At 43.7% G+C, this 15,443-nt stretch overlaps 1 protein-coding gene across 2 annotated transcripts in view; it reads right to left on the bottom strand.

Moving 5' to 3' along the window:
- The window catches only part of ADCK1 (aarF domain containing kinase 1), a 75,136-nt gene that overhangs the window by 35,925 nt on the left and 23,768 nt on the right, over nucleotides 1-15,443 (bottom strand). For both annotated transcript variants that reach the window (XM_066188588.1, XM_066188587.1), the window contains exon 4: nucleotides 9,795-9,998. In XM_066188588.1, the coding sequence (XP_066044685.1) occupies nucleotides 9,795-9,998 (204 nt within the window). The remainder of the gene's footprint in view (nucleotides 1-9,794; nucleotides 9,999-15,443) is intronic.

The raw sequence follows: 15,443 nt of genomic DNA, 5'->3' as shown, positions 1-15,443 counted from the left end.
GTTATGTGAGCTTTGTAAGGGAGAAACTTGTAGATTTGCTTCAGCTGAGCTCTCCTGGCACAAGCAATAGGTCACGTGAGTTTACTTCTTCAGTTGTCACAGACAGCTTCAGAGGTTTGGCTCTGAACTACATATATCCTGTAAAACTAAATACTACAAAGCTTAAAGAAAATAAGTGTAAAATGTGCCTAATGTTCACAAATGTAACGTGAGAAAACTTCCTCACGCTGGTCTGCCTATAAGGAACAAACACACTGCTCACTAATGATGCAAAGAACATTGAGACACCTTAGATCCCAATTTTTGCCTCAATCCTCAAAACATAAAAGTATGCTGAGTGTGTCGCTTCTCACAAGGAAAATTTCCAGTGCTCCTAGCAATTTTTTCACAGGGAAGAAAACTTGCAGGCAGAGTTGAAGTGTTTTTTATGGCTCAGCATCCTTCCATAGAATCAAGAGCTGCCTGTCAGACAGATCCCAGAAGTGCCATAAAACAAAACCTATTAGATCACCGTATATCTTATAAATTCATAAAAATTCTGTGTGACTATTCTGTGTTTTAGAAAAATACAGATATGTCAAGGTCAGGCCCTGTAATTCCTTATTTCATCTTACGTGATTTGTTTCATCTACAAATAACTTATTGGCATAAGTTGCCTGACTCACTGCATCCTGTTTTCATGTTTCTGATGGGTCAAGAGCCAAGTAACTGTGCAGATGTAAAATCCTGAAAGAAATTAGGAGATAATAACTAGGCAGCATCAAGTAGGACATTAAAAGATCACTGGGCAGGCAGATGACAGGATTCTTCACTCCCTCAGAGAAAAATCAAGCATAGCAAACCCAGCCTGTGACAGATCAGAGCATCAAGAATATTTCAGAGGGCATCAGCAGTGGGTTTTGAAACAGAAGCCAATCCCTCAACATAACAGCTCAGTGTTTCTGCCCCTACACAGATCCTGCTGTGTCAGAAATGCCTGGAGACTGCTGAGCAAAGGAAATACACATTTGAAAAAATAAAGTCTCCATATGCAAGAACGAAGACTATTAATCCCAGCTGCAGACTGCAATTTCCAGTAATTGTTTGGAATTGGAAGGGTTACCCACATGCTGAGAAGTGTTTTCTGTCAATGGCCCGAGCATTGCTGTGCAGCACATCCACCACCTCTGCAGGACATGGACACTGAATACAGCCTGACACAGCTGCCGTGCGTACTGTCAGCCAAGATGTATCTTCTTCAGAGTAACACTTCAGGTGTAATCAAAACTCTGAGAAAATTCTACTGAACACAGCTTACTGTCTGCACAGACACTGAGCCAACAAATTCCATGCAGGTATGTCATACACCCCAGGCACCTAAAGAATTTGTAAATTGAAGGCAAAAAACGTCACTAAGCATCCAGTTCAGAACTATTCAGAACTACTACCAGGCCATTCCCCATTGCACTTTCTGATCCGAAGTTTTTCTCTTCCTTACAAAAGGCCCTCCAAACAATCCTTCAGAAAATCTACTATCCAAATTCCTATACTGTAAATCTTACTAATTTGAAAGAAGTCAAAGGAGATTATGCTCTAATCTATACTCAAAACCCTCCCTCTCTTAGACTATGGGGCCTAGAGTACCCAGTAAGAGGCTGCCATGAGCAGAACCCAACCAAACTCTCCCAGGAGCTCTGAGTGGAGAGAAAACCCGTGGAAAGAGGCAGTACTCTCTTCCAAAGCTCCCCTGGCAGTAAGGACACACCAGGCTGTCCTCAGCACGACAGTAAGGGTCAGTAACACTGGAGCTTGCGTACAGAGTGAGCAGGAACAACAAGAAACAAAGCAAGGTTCACTTCCTGAGCCACCTAAAGCTCTCTGCTTTTCCCATCTGCCCTTGGAGCAGCAGTTCTGGACAGCTGCTGCCCACACAAGGGCTCGGTGCAGAGGCAGCCACACTGGGATCTGCCAGTGACTGGGGTCTCTTATCAGAGACAAGGCAGGGCAAGCACAGCAGAGGCTGCAGCAGCAGCGGGACCTGCACAGGCAGGCACTTGTGCCTTTCAGTTGAGTAATGCAGGACCATTTGTTCTGGGTGACATTAATGCTATTCGCCATCCATCTCAGACTCTTTAAATTACCTTTTTATGGCCAAAATCCTTTTCATAAATGATAAAAATCTCTTTTTTATTTCCCAAGTTATTGAAAGAAATGTGAAGTTTTTTTATTCGTCATTACAGTTTTAATAAAAATGTGGTTTCTATTGACGTCTGCTTGGAAGCCGTGCCGGGTGTACTGCAAGAGACTCCGAGTGGTGGGAGAAGGGCCATATCTTCCCATCCCACTTTCCAGCCCCTAACACTGTCAGAGCAATGGCCACCACAGCTCAGCTTCCACACTGGTGGGTAACACAGGTTAATGCAGAATAAGGAGATTTCCTGTGACTGACAACACCCATAGCAGGCAAAAAAGGCTCTTGCTGACCTAGATCTGGTTGCCCTGAGTCTGTTAGTGATGTAATGAACAATGACGGACTTCACAGACCACCCCAGCACAGCATTGCTGGAGATGGTGTTTTAGGACAGAACCAGGTTCACAAGCCACAGGAGACCTGGGTGCTCAGCAAAACCATTCTGCATCAGTCCACAGCCCCAAGCAACCACGAGAGGGACAGTGCACTGTGCCATACATCAGTGCTTTTGGGCAGAGTACTCAATCACAAGGCTGTACAACACTGGAGGAAGCAGGCATGTGTCCTGCATCCTGGGTGGGTTAGACAACACTGCCCACCTGAGAAAAGGCTTTCTGGAGCCATAACAGAACCTGCAGCAACCTTCATTATGACATGAAGACCTTGCAATCTAGCACAGTAAATTAATCTTCTCTAGAGCACCATATGGAGCCAGCTACAGAAAGTGGCTCATAATTCCTTGGGAATAACTTGGATGCTGTAGGACATGCAGTGTAATACCCAACAGCCTACTGAAGGCCTAGCTCCTCTCCCACAAGGCTGAGCATTACTTGAATCATTCTGCAAATCAGTAATAAGCATATGTCTCGCCAGAGCTTAAAATGCTCATCAACAATTCCAGAAGACAGGGAATCAAGTCCATCCCTCTCCCTGTCACTGGCACAGCTGAGGCTGCCATACTATACCAAGAATTCATACAGAAATAGGAGTAAAAAGAATTTTTTCTCTTCCCCCTATTTCTCATACTATCTTAACAGTATGACGACAGGGAAGTCTCTTACACTGGGGATTAGCACCTTGATGTGGTCTCATTCTCCATCTTTCCCACAGCAGTACACATGGGCATACAATTTTTGTCCCTCCTTGTCAAATGGCGGTGCAGCATGACTGCAGATCACTGCAGTGACCATATTCCCAGGTGTATATGGGTACATTTCAACAACAGATGAATAATATTTCATGTATCTAACCCAAAAAAACACTTGGGGAACTTTGGGAGTGCCCTACTTCCAATCAGGACAGGGTTAATATTTTGCAGTAACTGGGAGGGGTGTGGCCAGGACACTAAAGTTACTTGATACCACTTCACTCTCCTTCTCTTAGAAGAAGGGGTTCCTTCCAATCCAGTTAAAGTGGTGGACAGAACAGTGAGGTACTGTTTATTGTCAGGGGCTTTTCACGTAAATTGTTTACCTGTCTTATACCTTTCATTGTTAATATTCTTGCTGTTATTGTTTGTTTTCTTATTCCATTGCTGTTTCCAGTAAATTGTTCTTATCTCAACCCATGATCTTTGCCTTTTGTGCCTCCAGTTGGTTTTAGCTGGAGTACTAAATTGGAGAATACCACTCATAAGCCAAAGATAGGGAGCAATTTGAAGTGTTGCTTGGAAATAGAACAAACCTTCCCAAACAATGTTAGAATGATAATTTAATAGCAAACCTTTACTTGAAAACCTTCAGGTACACAATATGGAAAAAACCACACATGGTACAGTAATACTACAATTTTTATGGGGTTAGTTGATTAGTATACCTATTAAGTATTGTCCAATTAGAAGAGCAGTTGGTTAGGTAATTTTTCCCTGGGTACTGCCCCATTGGAATTGGTCACATTGGATAGAAAGGGGCTTCTCTATCCCACTTCTTGTTGTGTCTCCTAAGATTCTGGTTGGAAAACAAAATGTCCTTGTTGGTGGTCCTTTTCTTAAGTAAGACTAAAAGTATTTTGGGAATGTGTTAGAAGATTAGCTTATTCTAAAATGTAGACGGAAAGGGTAGGAAAAGTACTAGGAGCTACAGTCATGTATTAGCAATCTACAAGGCTACAAATCTGTGAAAAAAATATAAAAAGCTAAAGATCTTTAGGCATCATTTTCCCCTTTAGACACTTGACAAAAATTCTATATTGTCTAGTTTCTACATTTGACAAAGGGCAGTATTCTTCTTAGCCATGGTTTTGCTGCAAGGACAACGAGTTCTCAGACAAGGAGTATCTGTTTCTTACTTGCACAGCACTGGGCTGTGCCAGGTACAACAGCAGGAATCCAAGGCTGAATCCTCCAAACATCACTGTGGATATGCATCCTCCTTCACAAATCACAGCACAGGAGGTTCCTCTACAACACGTGCTTTGTTTATAAATCACGGTCAAACCACTGATGTATCCTGCCCTGCTCAATCAACAAGCTTCTTTACTGTATGGCTGCAGGAGGTTTCTTGCGAATGGCAAAATAGTGCTTGAATAACCTGTAAAAGCTGCAATTAACTGTGGATGAAAAAGATGGTCTCCTTGGAGTTGCTGGGTAATCAAGCAATTAGAAACTACTTCCCATTACCTGCATTTCCACAAAGCAGAGCTAGAATGACATCCTTCCAAATTACTATCTTTCCATCTGTTTAAGCCCTTTACATGATTTGGCTTCAGCAGAGAAGCCTTGACATCTGAGCTCTCTCCAGCCCTTTCTCCCATCCTTGAACAAAGCAAGCATTGTAAGCAGAACTTTCAAGCACTGGTGTGCTCTCCCTATGGAGCCTGTTTTGCCTCAGCCTTCCCTGGAGCAGAGCAAACTAACCAGCAATGGCATAAGTATGTACACAGATATGGATACTTGCAGTCAGGATTTCTTGGGATCCCTCATTTGATAATACCTGAGACTGTTTAGCTTCAACCATTTCTACTTCTCTGCAATAGTTTCAGCAATTGTTAGATGTGAAGCTAAGTCAAGAGGCAAGGAGAGACACTCACTCCCATGGCTAGTCACATGCCTTACACCAGCCCATCACTCCCAAAGCAACAACAGCCTGGACACAGAGCACCTGGCAGCTGCACTACACAAGCACCCCATCAACATGGGAAAGACACTGCCCTTAGCTGGGGGGGTGCTAACTTTATCCTTGCCCTAATCCCCAAACAACCTCATACCAGAGACAGGAACAATGACTAGAGAACCCGCCCAACAGGAACCTACCAGAAAGGAGCAGGCACTGGGATATTTCTGAAGGGAAAGAGTGACAGACAGGGAGGAAGGGAGTGTCTCCCACTAAGAAAAATTACTTCCAACATGAGTTAAGACCTGGGTAGATCATGGAGTATACAAACATATCAAGGGGGAGAATAAGAAGTCTTAGGGAAAAGGTCAGCAAGTTGACTAAAAAATGCCAATGAGTAAGAACGGGCTGGAAGCTGATGAGCAATAGACTCTGAAAAGTGACATCCTGATGTACACAGGAGAAGTAATACAGTGAGTAGAGCTGGCCTACTGAGATGTGCAATACAAGAAGGTTTTTTGGGACTAGAAAGAGGTAGAAGTGTGTGTTGGCATAGAGAAGAGTACACAAGTATTTAAACTGTAACAGCACTGTGCAGCAGCAGAGAAGTGAGACTCATATTAGGGAATGCACTGGACAGTAGTAGAGCCAGGCAACAGAAAGGCGCGAATGTGGACCTGATATTTTCTGAGCCTGAGAATTGCTAGCTCTTCCCAAGGGAAACTTTTCAACAGTTTTCTTTTTCCCAAAACAACCTTGTGTAAGCAATATTCCTTTCCCATAACAACAGGTGTTGTTTGCTATTTCTGTTACTTAGCCAATGAGAGAAGTGTCAGTCCTATAGACCAATAACATGCCTTCTTAACTCAGCATGTTATAAAAGGGCTGAATGAATTGTAAATAAAGCCTTCTGATTTCTACTGCCTTCTGACTGGAGTCAAACATCTTTGTTTCGTGCCCTATTGCAACGGCACGAAGGATATTTGAAAGACCAGGGTTGTAAAAGCTGACAAGTCCTTCTGCAACCACTCCATCCTACGACAAGGGATGCTGTGAAATGCCCTTAACCAGAACAGAGTGGCATCACCTCCCCAGTATCCCTGTGGCTACATGACAGTCCTTTCCAACAAACCTACCAGAGGGAGGAAATGTCCCTAATTCCAATGCTGTCAAATTTTCTTCCACCTTTTCTAGTTTCTAAGCACAAAGATTTTGTGTTTTTAAGGTGCACCCACACTGAAAGTTTTATTTTCCAGAGCTCCTTGTCAGTCTTTCTCCCTAAACGTGTGGCATCCACCAGAAGTTGTCTGGCTCGGCTCTGCATGCACTTTGTTGAGTTAGCAGTTAGCTGAACTGGCTGTCTCTCCCTGTGTTAATTAATAGTTCTGCAGAGAAAATACACATTTAGCTTGCTTTCATTTTCCACGCTTGAGACCTTTTCAGTTTCAGAACCTTGTTCAAGCAAGGAAGATAAAAACTGAGGTAGGAGAGACTCATTCAGATCTTAACACCCATTCTTATGAACACAGCTTTTCCCACCTGCTCCAAGGAATACACCCAGAACAAGCCTAACCTGCAGTATCTCCACTGTGTCCCCAAAAAATTCTTGCTCTGTGATCTCACTGGCGATTGTTTCCAGGAGTTACAGCAAAGATTTCTTTGTGCAACCTCTCCCACTGCTACTACTTGTGTTACCCTGCCAATCCCACCCCGCCCACCTCAACCTCTTGCATACAACACTCAAGAGAATGATCACCTCCCACCATTACTCATCCAAATCACTGTGGCTGAAATTAGAAACCCAGCATTTGCTCACTACTGATTATTTTTATCACAATGACCCCTGATAGGTACACAAACTAGCCCTGGACTTAAAATAGGGTTGGATAGGACAACCCATTAGTCAGCATATATGATGCTTCTCCTTCTGTGTCAAATCAGCACACATGCCATTCACCTTTACATCAGAGCTACATGCTGCAACTCCCAGTACCTAGCCATGATGCTGGCCTAAAATGGGAGATTCCCCCCAACAGCAGGGTATCAAGTAAGTTTGTGTGGGGAGGACAGTCACGTTGAACTGCCACAAATCCACCTCACAAATGCACTGTCTTTGCTCAAACATCCATCCCTTTGGCATGGTCTCCATTTAAGCCAGTTTTCCCACAAAACATTTGTCAAACATCCAAGCCCGTGATAAGATTCACAGGAGTAGGTCACATCAGAAAGCAGACTATTTCTAATTGACTGAAAATATAATGCTTCTGTACATGAAATTGGCTTTTTTTGATCTTCCTGCCCTTTTGCAAGCTCTTGCCTAATTTTCAGCTTGTCACATTCCTTCCTAGGTATCTCTGTATTTCCAGTTGCTCTTTCTCCCATTTGTTCTGCACTGATCCAAGCTGTATGTAGTTACTTCTTGCCTACACTTAAGATTCATCTGAAGTGCCCTGCACTTGGGCCTGATGGGAGAACTGGAAGTCTTGCCACTGAATTTGAGAGCAGCAGGACTAGGCCTAGGCATCCTGAGAAGGTTCCCTCATTGCCATTTCTTCTTCTATTTGAATTCATCTGCAAGTTCCCACATGTGATGCTGGCCCTAGGAGGGAAAATTTCAGGATCCCTCTCTACACTCTTCTCTGCCCTGATACTCCACCTTGCCACTCTGCCACCTATATTTCAGCTAAGTATATCATATTTAAAATATACTGAGGATCTAGCTACACTGGAATTAAATTTGGTCCTGAAGCAACCCTATTAAACCCTCTAGGCTCCAGCAATGATAGCTTTGGTGCATTTGGTTCCCAAATCCTTTCTGGTTTTAAATATCTTGACTTGGTACCTTGTAACTATTAATATGGGCATTTACATCAGCTTTTAAAACTGCCCAGTTTTACAAGGTCCTTTATTTTTATACATGTTATTCTCTTCATTTATCTCTTTTATCATTGCTCTCTTGGCACCATTTGCTCTCCATCATTTTCTTCCCATTTCTACCTTTTTTTACCCTCCCACCCCCTGTAACTTTAAAATTAAATATTGCCCAGCACTGCCCATGTGAAGGAAGTGAATGCTACAAGGTAAGATTGCTGTGGAGACTGCATTCGAGCTGCTTCACTGGGAATCAATGAGGCACGGAGCATTCCTCTAGTCCCAAGAGGCAAAAAGAAACCAGGGATTATCAGTGGCAGCTGAACATACACTTGAGAGAAAAGGTCCCACCTCCAAGCACCTACTTCAGCCTTTAAGAGACAGCACAAACTGTGCCAGAGGTGGCTAGTGTGGCAATTTAACATGGGTTAACTCTGGGGTGGCTTTCCACAGCTCCTGCGGAAGGGAGATTGCCACATGGAAGCCCATGGAGGCAGAGGCCTGCAGGCAGCAGCCAGGCTGCTCTACTCCATCTATACACTGAGCTATGAAACACAGCTGGTACCAGCCATGCTACAACAATGGAATGCTGATAGAGGGGGCATGGTGCAGACTGAGGCTGACATTTAACCTGCCATTAAACTGTAGGAAAATATTAATGATCATTCCTGGCTAGACAATATGTAGACCCTTAAACAACACATAGACGGACTCTCCCCATTCAAATCTGCCCATATTATACCCTATAGGTGCAAATACTTCACCTCCCTTATGTTTCCCACACACCTCCTTACCACACAAGTCAGACAGGGCAGAACCAAAACAGCCCCAAAACCTCTATATATGAGAAACAACAGATGTACACATTGCCTCCCTTCTTCAACCTTCTATCTTCCTCCCCCTCATGCACACTTTAGCTAGCATCACCTTTGCACACTGTTGCCTCCTGCTTCCCTCCTTACCATGTCAGTTGTGATCCTTGAAATGCCTCTCCTCAACCTAGGCTAGAGTGTGAGGGGACATCTTGTAAAGAGCAAGATGCAAAGTAGCAGAACACCCTGTGTAATTTACTGTGGTTACTTCCCTTATATCTAATGAACACAGTTGCCTACCTACTGATATCAGTGCTGTGGGCTGCTGAGGGTTAATGATGGCACTGATTCCTGAGCTACTGCGTTACCTGACTGCAGCACCAAAAGTGATTTATGCTATTATTTTCTTTGGGGGTTAATTAGGGGCTCGAGAAAGTAAAGGGCTGTCAGTGCTAGCTGGAATTGGTCTACTGCAGCCAGGGGAGAGTAGTCATCCCTCACAGAGCTCTGCCAATATATCTTTGTCCTGAACATCAATACCTCCAGCTCCCACTCCTCAGTGTGGCAGACAGCCCTCCATCCTGACCTCCAGCAACCCTGTTCATCTTGGCATACAGAGTGCTCTGCTGAGTCCTGCCATTTTCATCTGGCACCTTTCACACCCTTAGTTCTCTATCATCTTCTCACCAAAGCTTGCCAATAATGCCCAATGATGGACAGGGGAAAATTCACATGGCCTTCACCCATAAGCAAGGAAGAAGTATGTCCCCTCGGTATCTCTTATAACTGAGAAACAGCATTTTTCCTTCCTCTACCTGCTGTTTTCCTTCCTTTAGCTGTCCAGGGCTTGCTGAGGCCTGAGAAGCCAACACAGGTTATGGCTGCCCCTACCTCTTTGCCCAGATCCTCACGGATAACTTGCTCAATCTCCTGCCTGGTGCTCTGCGGGGCCTGGCTGTGCAGCACCTTGAGGGTGCGGGTGTACTCCTCAGGCAGGAGGTAGTCCAGCGCTCCCAGGTGCTGTCCCACCTTGATGAAGGTGCCTCGGTTGGAGCAGCACAACTCCCGGAGGCGCTCAGCAGAGCGCAGGTGCACCTGTAGAGAGACCAGAACGTCAGTCAAGCCCTTTTGCTGTCTGTTACATGCACATGTCCATATATGTATCTTTTTTGTCCAATATTTAAGCAGACCAAGGATCTCCTTTCTTGATTCTGGGCATCATCATCTAACGTGTCAGCTCACTATTAGGACTCTGGCTGGATTTAAAGCATCTGAACCAGACCAGGACAAGATGCTCCAGAATATAAAGGGCTTCAACACTTGTTTGTATAGGCACCATAATCAGTAAGAGCACATTAGGTTTTGGCCCATCCTTGCACAGAATAAAATGTCTGGCCATAGGGCAACACTGGTTTGTCACTGTGATTCTGCACTATGATGCACAGAAACTCCTTGTCAAAAGACAAAAATCACAACTACAACCATTATGTTAGACTCTTAGCGTAAGTGCAGTGAATTAAAATGAGAAGAAAACCACAGATACCATCCCAGAAACTTCCAGGAACTCCAAAAAAGAGTCTGTTAAAAATCAAAATTACAGATCTCTCCTCGGCAGTGAGGAGGACAGTATGTGGGCAATCCTTCATCTTCCTCACCTCACTTTGACATGCACAAGGGAAAATTACATCCCTCCAGTCCAGTCAGGTCTTGGGTCTTACTGCTTACATTGCCAACAAAGTCTGCAGTGACAGTCATTTGAGCAACTAAGTGAAAGAAGCCTTGCCAGCTGTGCTCACAGTGGCCAAAATACAACTACCAAATGACAAAACCCATTGCCAACCACTTACCTGGTCTGTATTTCAGCTCTTAACGGTTCATTTTGCTCCTCAAGAATATACCAGCCACCACATCCTTCACTGACAATGATTTATTCTCCCTTTATTACTGTCACTAGAAAAGCCTCCTGCCAAGGACACAGCTATATTGAATAATATTTAATGAACTTCATATAAATTTACCCTGATACATTAATAAAACCTAAGCAGATCAATAACAAAAAATAGCTGTGCACCCATCTCCTGTTAACGCCTGACACCAATCTGCATGAAGTGTCCTTATTCCTCTGGCTTCTGTGTCAGAAGTCATTGAAGGTCAAATCCTATGTCTGCAGCACTCAGCTGCACAAGATCCTGTGGTGATGGACTCCACAAAACACCTTGAAGTACGTGACAAAAAGGAACAATACCACAAACATTCATGAACACCACATACACCCAGGCCATTCATTAGCTATCTTCGCTCTCTGTGCAAAGCAGTGCCATGTCACATCATCGGATGGGCTGAGTGTCTCACATTTGGGAATGTGTCGGGGCAGACTGAGTGCTGTGCTGCAAGTGCATGAAACACAGGCCTAGGGGAGTGTAAGGAGAAAGCCTAATGTGCAAGTCTTGCCCTCAGTGTGAGACTTGACAGTTTGATGCATGTGTGTTCATACACATGTACCAACGCATTTTCCTGGGTGGGCACATACAAGCAAATGTAATTTGTGCTAGGTGAGTGAGCTCCCCCCAGCACACTGCCAGCTCAAAAACACTCACACTCACACATATATAGGCTGCAAATAACACCCATGAGTATGCCTCAAGTCTCCCACATCATTCTCCTGCATTTTACACAAGAGTTTTGAAGCCCGAGCTGTAACAAGCCTCTGTCCTGGCTCTTTGCCTGCTCTCCTTCCCTGTGTGCAACAAGGACAAAAGCAGGGCAAAAGGAAACAAGGAAAGGAAGCTTGCTTCCTAACAGAAGATGAGAGAGTAAGAAAGCCAGGGTGGGAGTAATGGGATAAAAGAGAAAGGGAGAGAGAGAGCCAGTGCAGCTGGGTTATTTGTCACAGCACCAGGATTGCAGCCCATCACATCGAAAGAGCTTTTTTGCAGCTCCAATAGTCACCCTCTACCCCCTGCCTCCAGCTGTGTAGGAAAACCCCTGCCAGCAGTGAAGGAGAGGGGTGGCCAGCCACACACCTGAAGGTGTTGGGCAGCCATAGTCAAAGGCACTGGCAGGAAACAGGGGCAAGGCTCTTACAGATATGTTCCAAGAAAACCAGCACTGATCTCCCTGCACTGAGCTCAGGCCAGCACAGGGCCCTGCATCTCCCATGCACAGCAGGAGCCCATCAAATGACTCCAGGTTGCAGCATGACTCAGGGCAGAGCAGCTGCAACCTGGGGCTGTAGTGCAGTGCTGGGTGACAGGCCAAGCAGCCAGCTCAGAGTGGAGGTGCTGGCTCCAGTGTATTATCCACACCACATGGATTCCCAAGGGAGATGGAAAGAACAGGCTGGAAAACTCATGTAGCTAAAAATGCAACTGGTTGTAGACACGCTTGCCTACAGGGCATATCTTCGCATCTGGGTTACTGCTGAGAAGGAGGTGGTGAGGTGAGAGAAAAATTTTGCCCTCACAAATTTATTTATCCACGTTGTTGAGAAGCTGGTTAGCCTCAAGGATGCAGCAGTCCTGGACAAGGGGACCTCTACAGAGGGCTCCAGGAACAAAGAACAAAACCCCATGCAAAGCAGCTTTCACAACGCTCTCACAACCAGCTTGGCTTAAAAAGAGATGGATAGCCTGGCTGGCTGGCTGGACCAGGGAATTCCAGCTCCTGAACTTCTAGAGAGACAAGATGAACAAGCACCTTTTGTCTCAGAAGAAGCAAATCTGTATCCCTACATCTTACAAAACTCCAGTCTGCATTAGAAGCAGAAATACAGTGAGCATGAAGCAGGACTGTGAATGCAGCTTCCAAGGACTCTCTGCTTACCTACCAGATCAGGGTTTTTAGCAGAAAACTTTCCTAATGATATCTATTATTTTCTTGGATCTCCCCAAAATAGGTCACAATCCAGATGCAGCACTTGTTTCTCTGACAGACTACATTCCTCTAATAACAAAGTAAGAGCATCAAATTCCTACTACAGTGTCCAAATAGTGGTGGCCCACATTTCTGTTCCACCTTGAAGAAAATGCAAGGTAAATGGAAATCCCCAGAATGGCTCAGAACTTTTCTTCAAGATACTGCTCTTTGTTGCCCAAGAAATACTTCAAAGATTCTTTCTATCGGAGGAAAGAGCTGGAAACAAGACCACTTTTTGTGTTTTACAGTTCTAGTTTTTACACAGATGTACTTGCATGCACCACCCCCAGGAGCACTCTACAAAGAATGGAAGCACTTCACGTACCGAGGATATCAAGAACAAGCTTCTGGCAGAAAGCCCTTCAGATCACAAATGCTGTCTGTGTGTGTGGCTCTTTCCTCAGTCCACATGGGCACCTCTTTCTATCTCAAATCCCTTCTCCAAATTTCAGCAGGACAAATTCTACATTGGCCCACATGGCTATCAGACTCCTCTGCTTTACCTAACTTCAGTTAGACCGATATTAACACTGATTTTTAAAACTCTGAAACAACTCCTGGGTGTGGAGAGGAGGCATCTCTGGGATGAAGCACATGCTCAGCAAGCAGAGCTGCAAAGGGATATATTTTAATTTATGCTTGATGTACAAGTAGATCTGGTTTCTCAAGTAATTTGATTGCTTTGGAAGGAGCCTTTACACAGATTACTGGCAAAGAACTGTTCATCAGAACATCAGATGTGCAGATGTCATAAACTGGCAGATGCTAATCTGGTCTTAAAAATAAAGAAATTAATTTGAAAAAAAAACCAAACTCGAACTAAAATCTGCCAATGAGAACTTCAGTATTTGATATCTGGTGACAAGACCTGGTGGCAAAAGTGCTCAGAAAGGCCACTGAAGAGATGTTTATATATTAAATATGTTTACCATACATAAAGTAAGTGGTGGAAGCAAGTCCTCCTATGAAATCTCTCAGAAAAGATATCCCAGCTCTGGAGGGCATACTCTTAGCTGGCAAAACGCGAAATGCGGATTAGGAATGCAGAGAAAACAGCCTGCCCATCACTGCTTACAATGGAGACACACTCTCCAAGACAGTATTTCAAGAAAAGCGTCTCCAGAAAACATCTGGAAAACCTCAATCACATAAAAATTAGAGATTAATTCAAAAAGTATTTGAGATGTTAATAACCATAATAAAAGGAAATCTCATATTAAAACTGTTAGCTTGCAAAGGACTGAAAGAGAATAAATGTTGCCCTGTTTTTAAGAAAAATCTATACTAATCTGGGAAACTATAGTCCTGCAAGATTTAATTCTGCATCAACTAAATTAGTTGAGACTATAATTACAGGGAGTACTAAAAATCATCTAGCTAAATGTGATGAGACTGATAAAAAGCCAACAGGGATTTTGAGGGGAAAAAATCATTCTTCACCAGTCCACCAAAATACGGTGAGCTTGTTAATACAATAGCCAACAGAAAAGAGGTATTAGAAAAGAGGTATTTACAGGGACTTTCAAGTGGCTTTCAATAAATATCCTCACAAAGAATGAAAGGAAAACTCAGTAATTATTGGAGATACAAGAACATCACTTGCTCATTTTATCCCATTCCCAGCCCAGAAACCCAGCACTACTGACAGCAGCAATAGAAGATACTCCAATTAGGAGAAAGCTGCAACATTTAGTGCTGTTTTCACCACAGTTTTATTTCAACCTGCTCTGAGCATTTTTAGACCAGATGATCCTGCAGAAGCCTTGTCTATCTTAGGACCTGCATTCATTGTTACTTCCAGGGCAGATGAACTAGCATGGCAAACAGAGAGACATGATGAAAAGGGGAAGAGGTAGTGCACAGAAGGCAGAAGGAGCTCTCTACTACAAAAGGATTGACCTGCAGTACTGTCAAAAACAAACAGCAAAGCGTCCCATTATACCTGTTCTTACACCAAAGTTTAATTTTCCTGCTAATGATCCGGCAAAGGAGAAAATAGTGTAGTGACAAAAATTCCATGAGAGATATTATCCACCACTGTGGAAAAATAAGCCCTGCGAAGTCCCTACCAAAGACAGGTGAAAAATCAATACACCAGGAGATCTCACCCTCAGCATAGATGGCTGCAAGGTTACACATACTGGGAGGTGCAGTCTGTCCTTGCCACACACACTGCTGGACTCTCAATTAACTGGAACCATCCTACACTTGGATAGCGTTCTTGTGGACAGCTCAGCCTGCTCAATGCACAGAGTGAGTCAGGAAAAAAAAAAACTGTTTGACTGTGATAAAAAAGATTAAAATGTTAAAAATATCAAAACACTATTGTATAAATTGAATGTACAACCCCACTCTGGCTTCTAGACATCCTATCACAAAAAAGAGGTAGATAAATAAAAAAGGACAGAGCAAGACAGGGGAAATATGACCATGTCATATAAAAGAGTCTTTTAATAAACAGACTTGAAATGTTGGGAGACTGTTTAGATTACAGAGAGTTGATGCATAAGAAAGAAAAGTTGCATGCAATAATGAAAAAAAAAAGCTTCCATTCCTATTTCCAACTCTCATAAACTCACAGATAATAGGGCATTCCACAAAACAACAACAGTTTTTAAGTTGTTT

The sequence above is a fragment of the Chamaea fasciata genome, unplaced genomic scaffold (genome assembly GCF_029207755.1).
Source record: "Chamaea fasciata isolate MVZ Bird 193981 ecotype frontalis unplaced genomic scaffold, bChaFas1.0.hap1 SCAF_7, whole genome shotgun sequence".
Classification (NCBI taxonomy): domain Eukaryota; kingdom Metazoa; phylum Chordata; class Aves; order Passeriformes; family Sylviidae; genus Chamaea; species Chamaea fasciata.
Note: the sequence above shows the minus strand (reverse complement) of the source record. Positions and strands in the feature narration are given on the sequence as shown.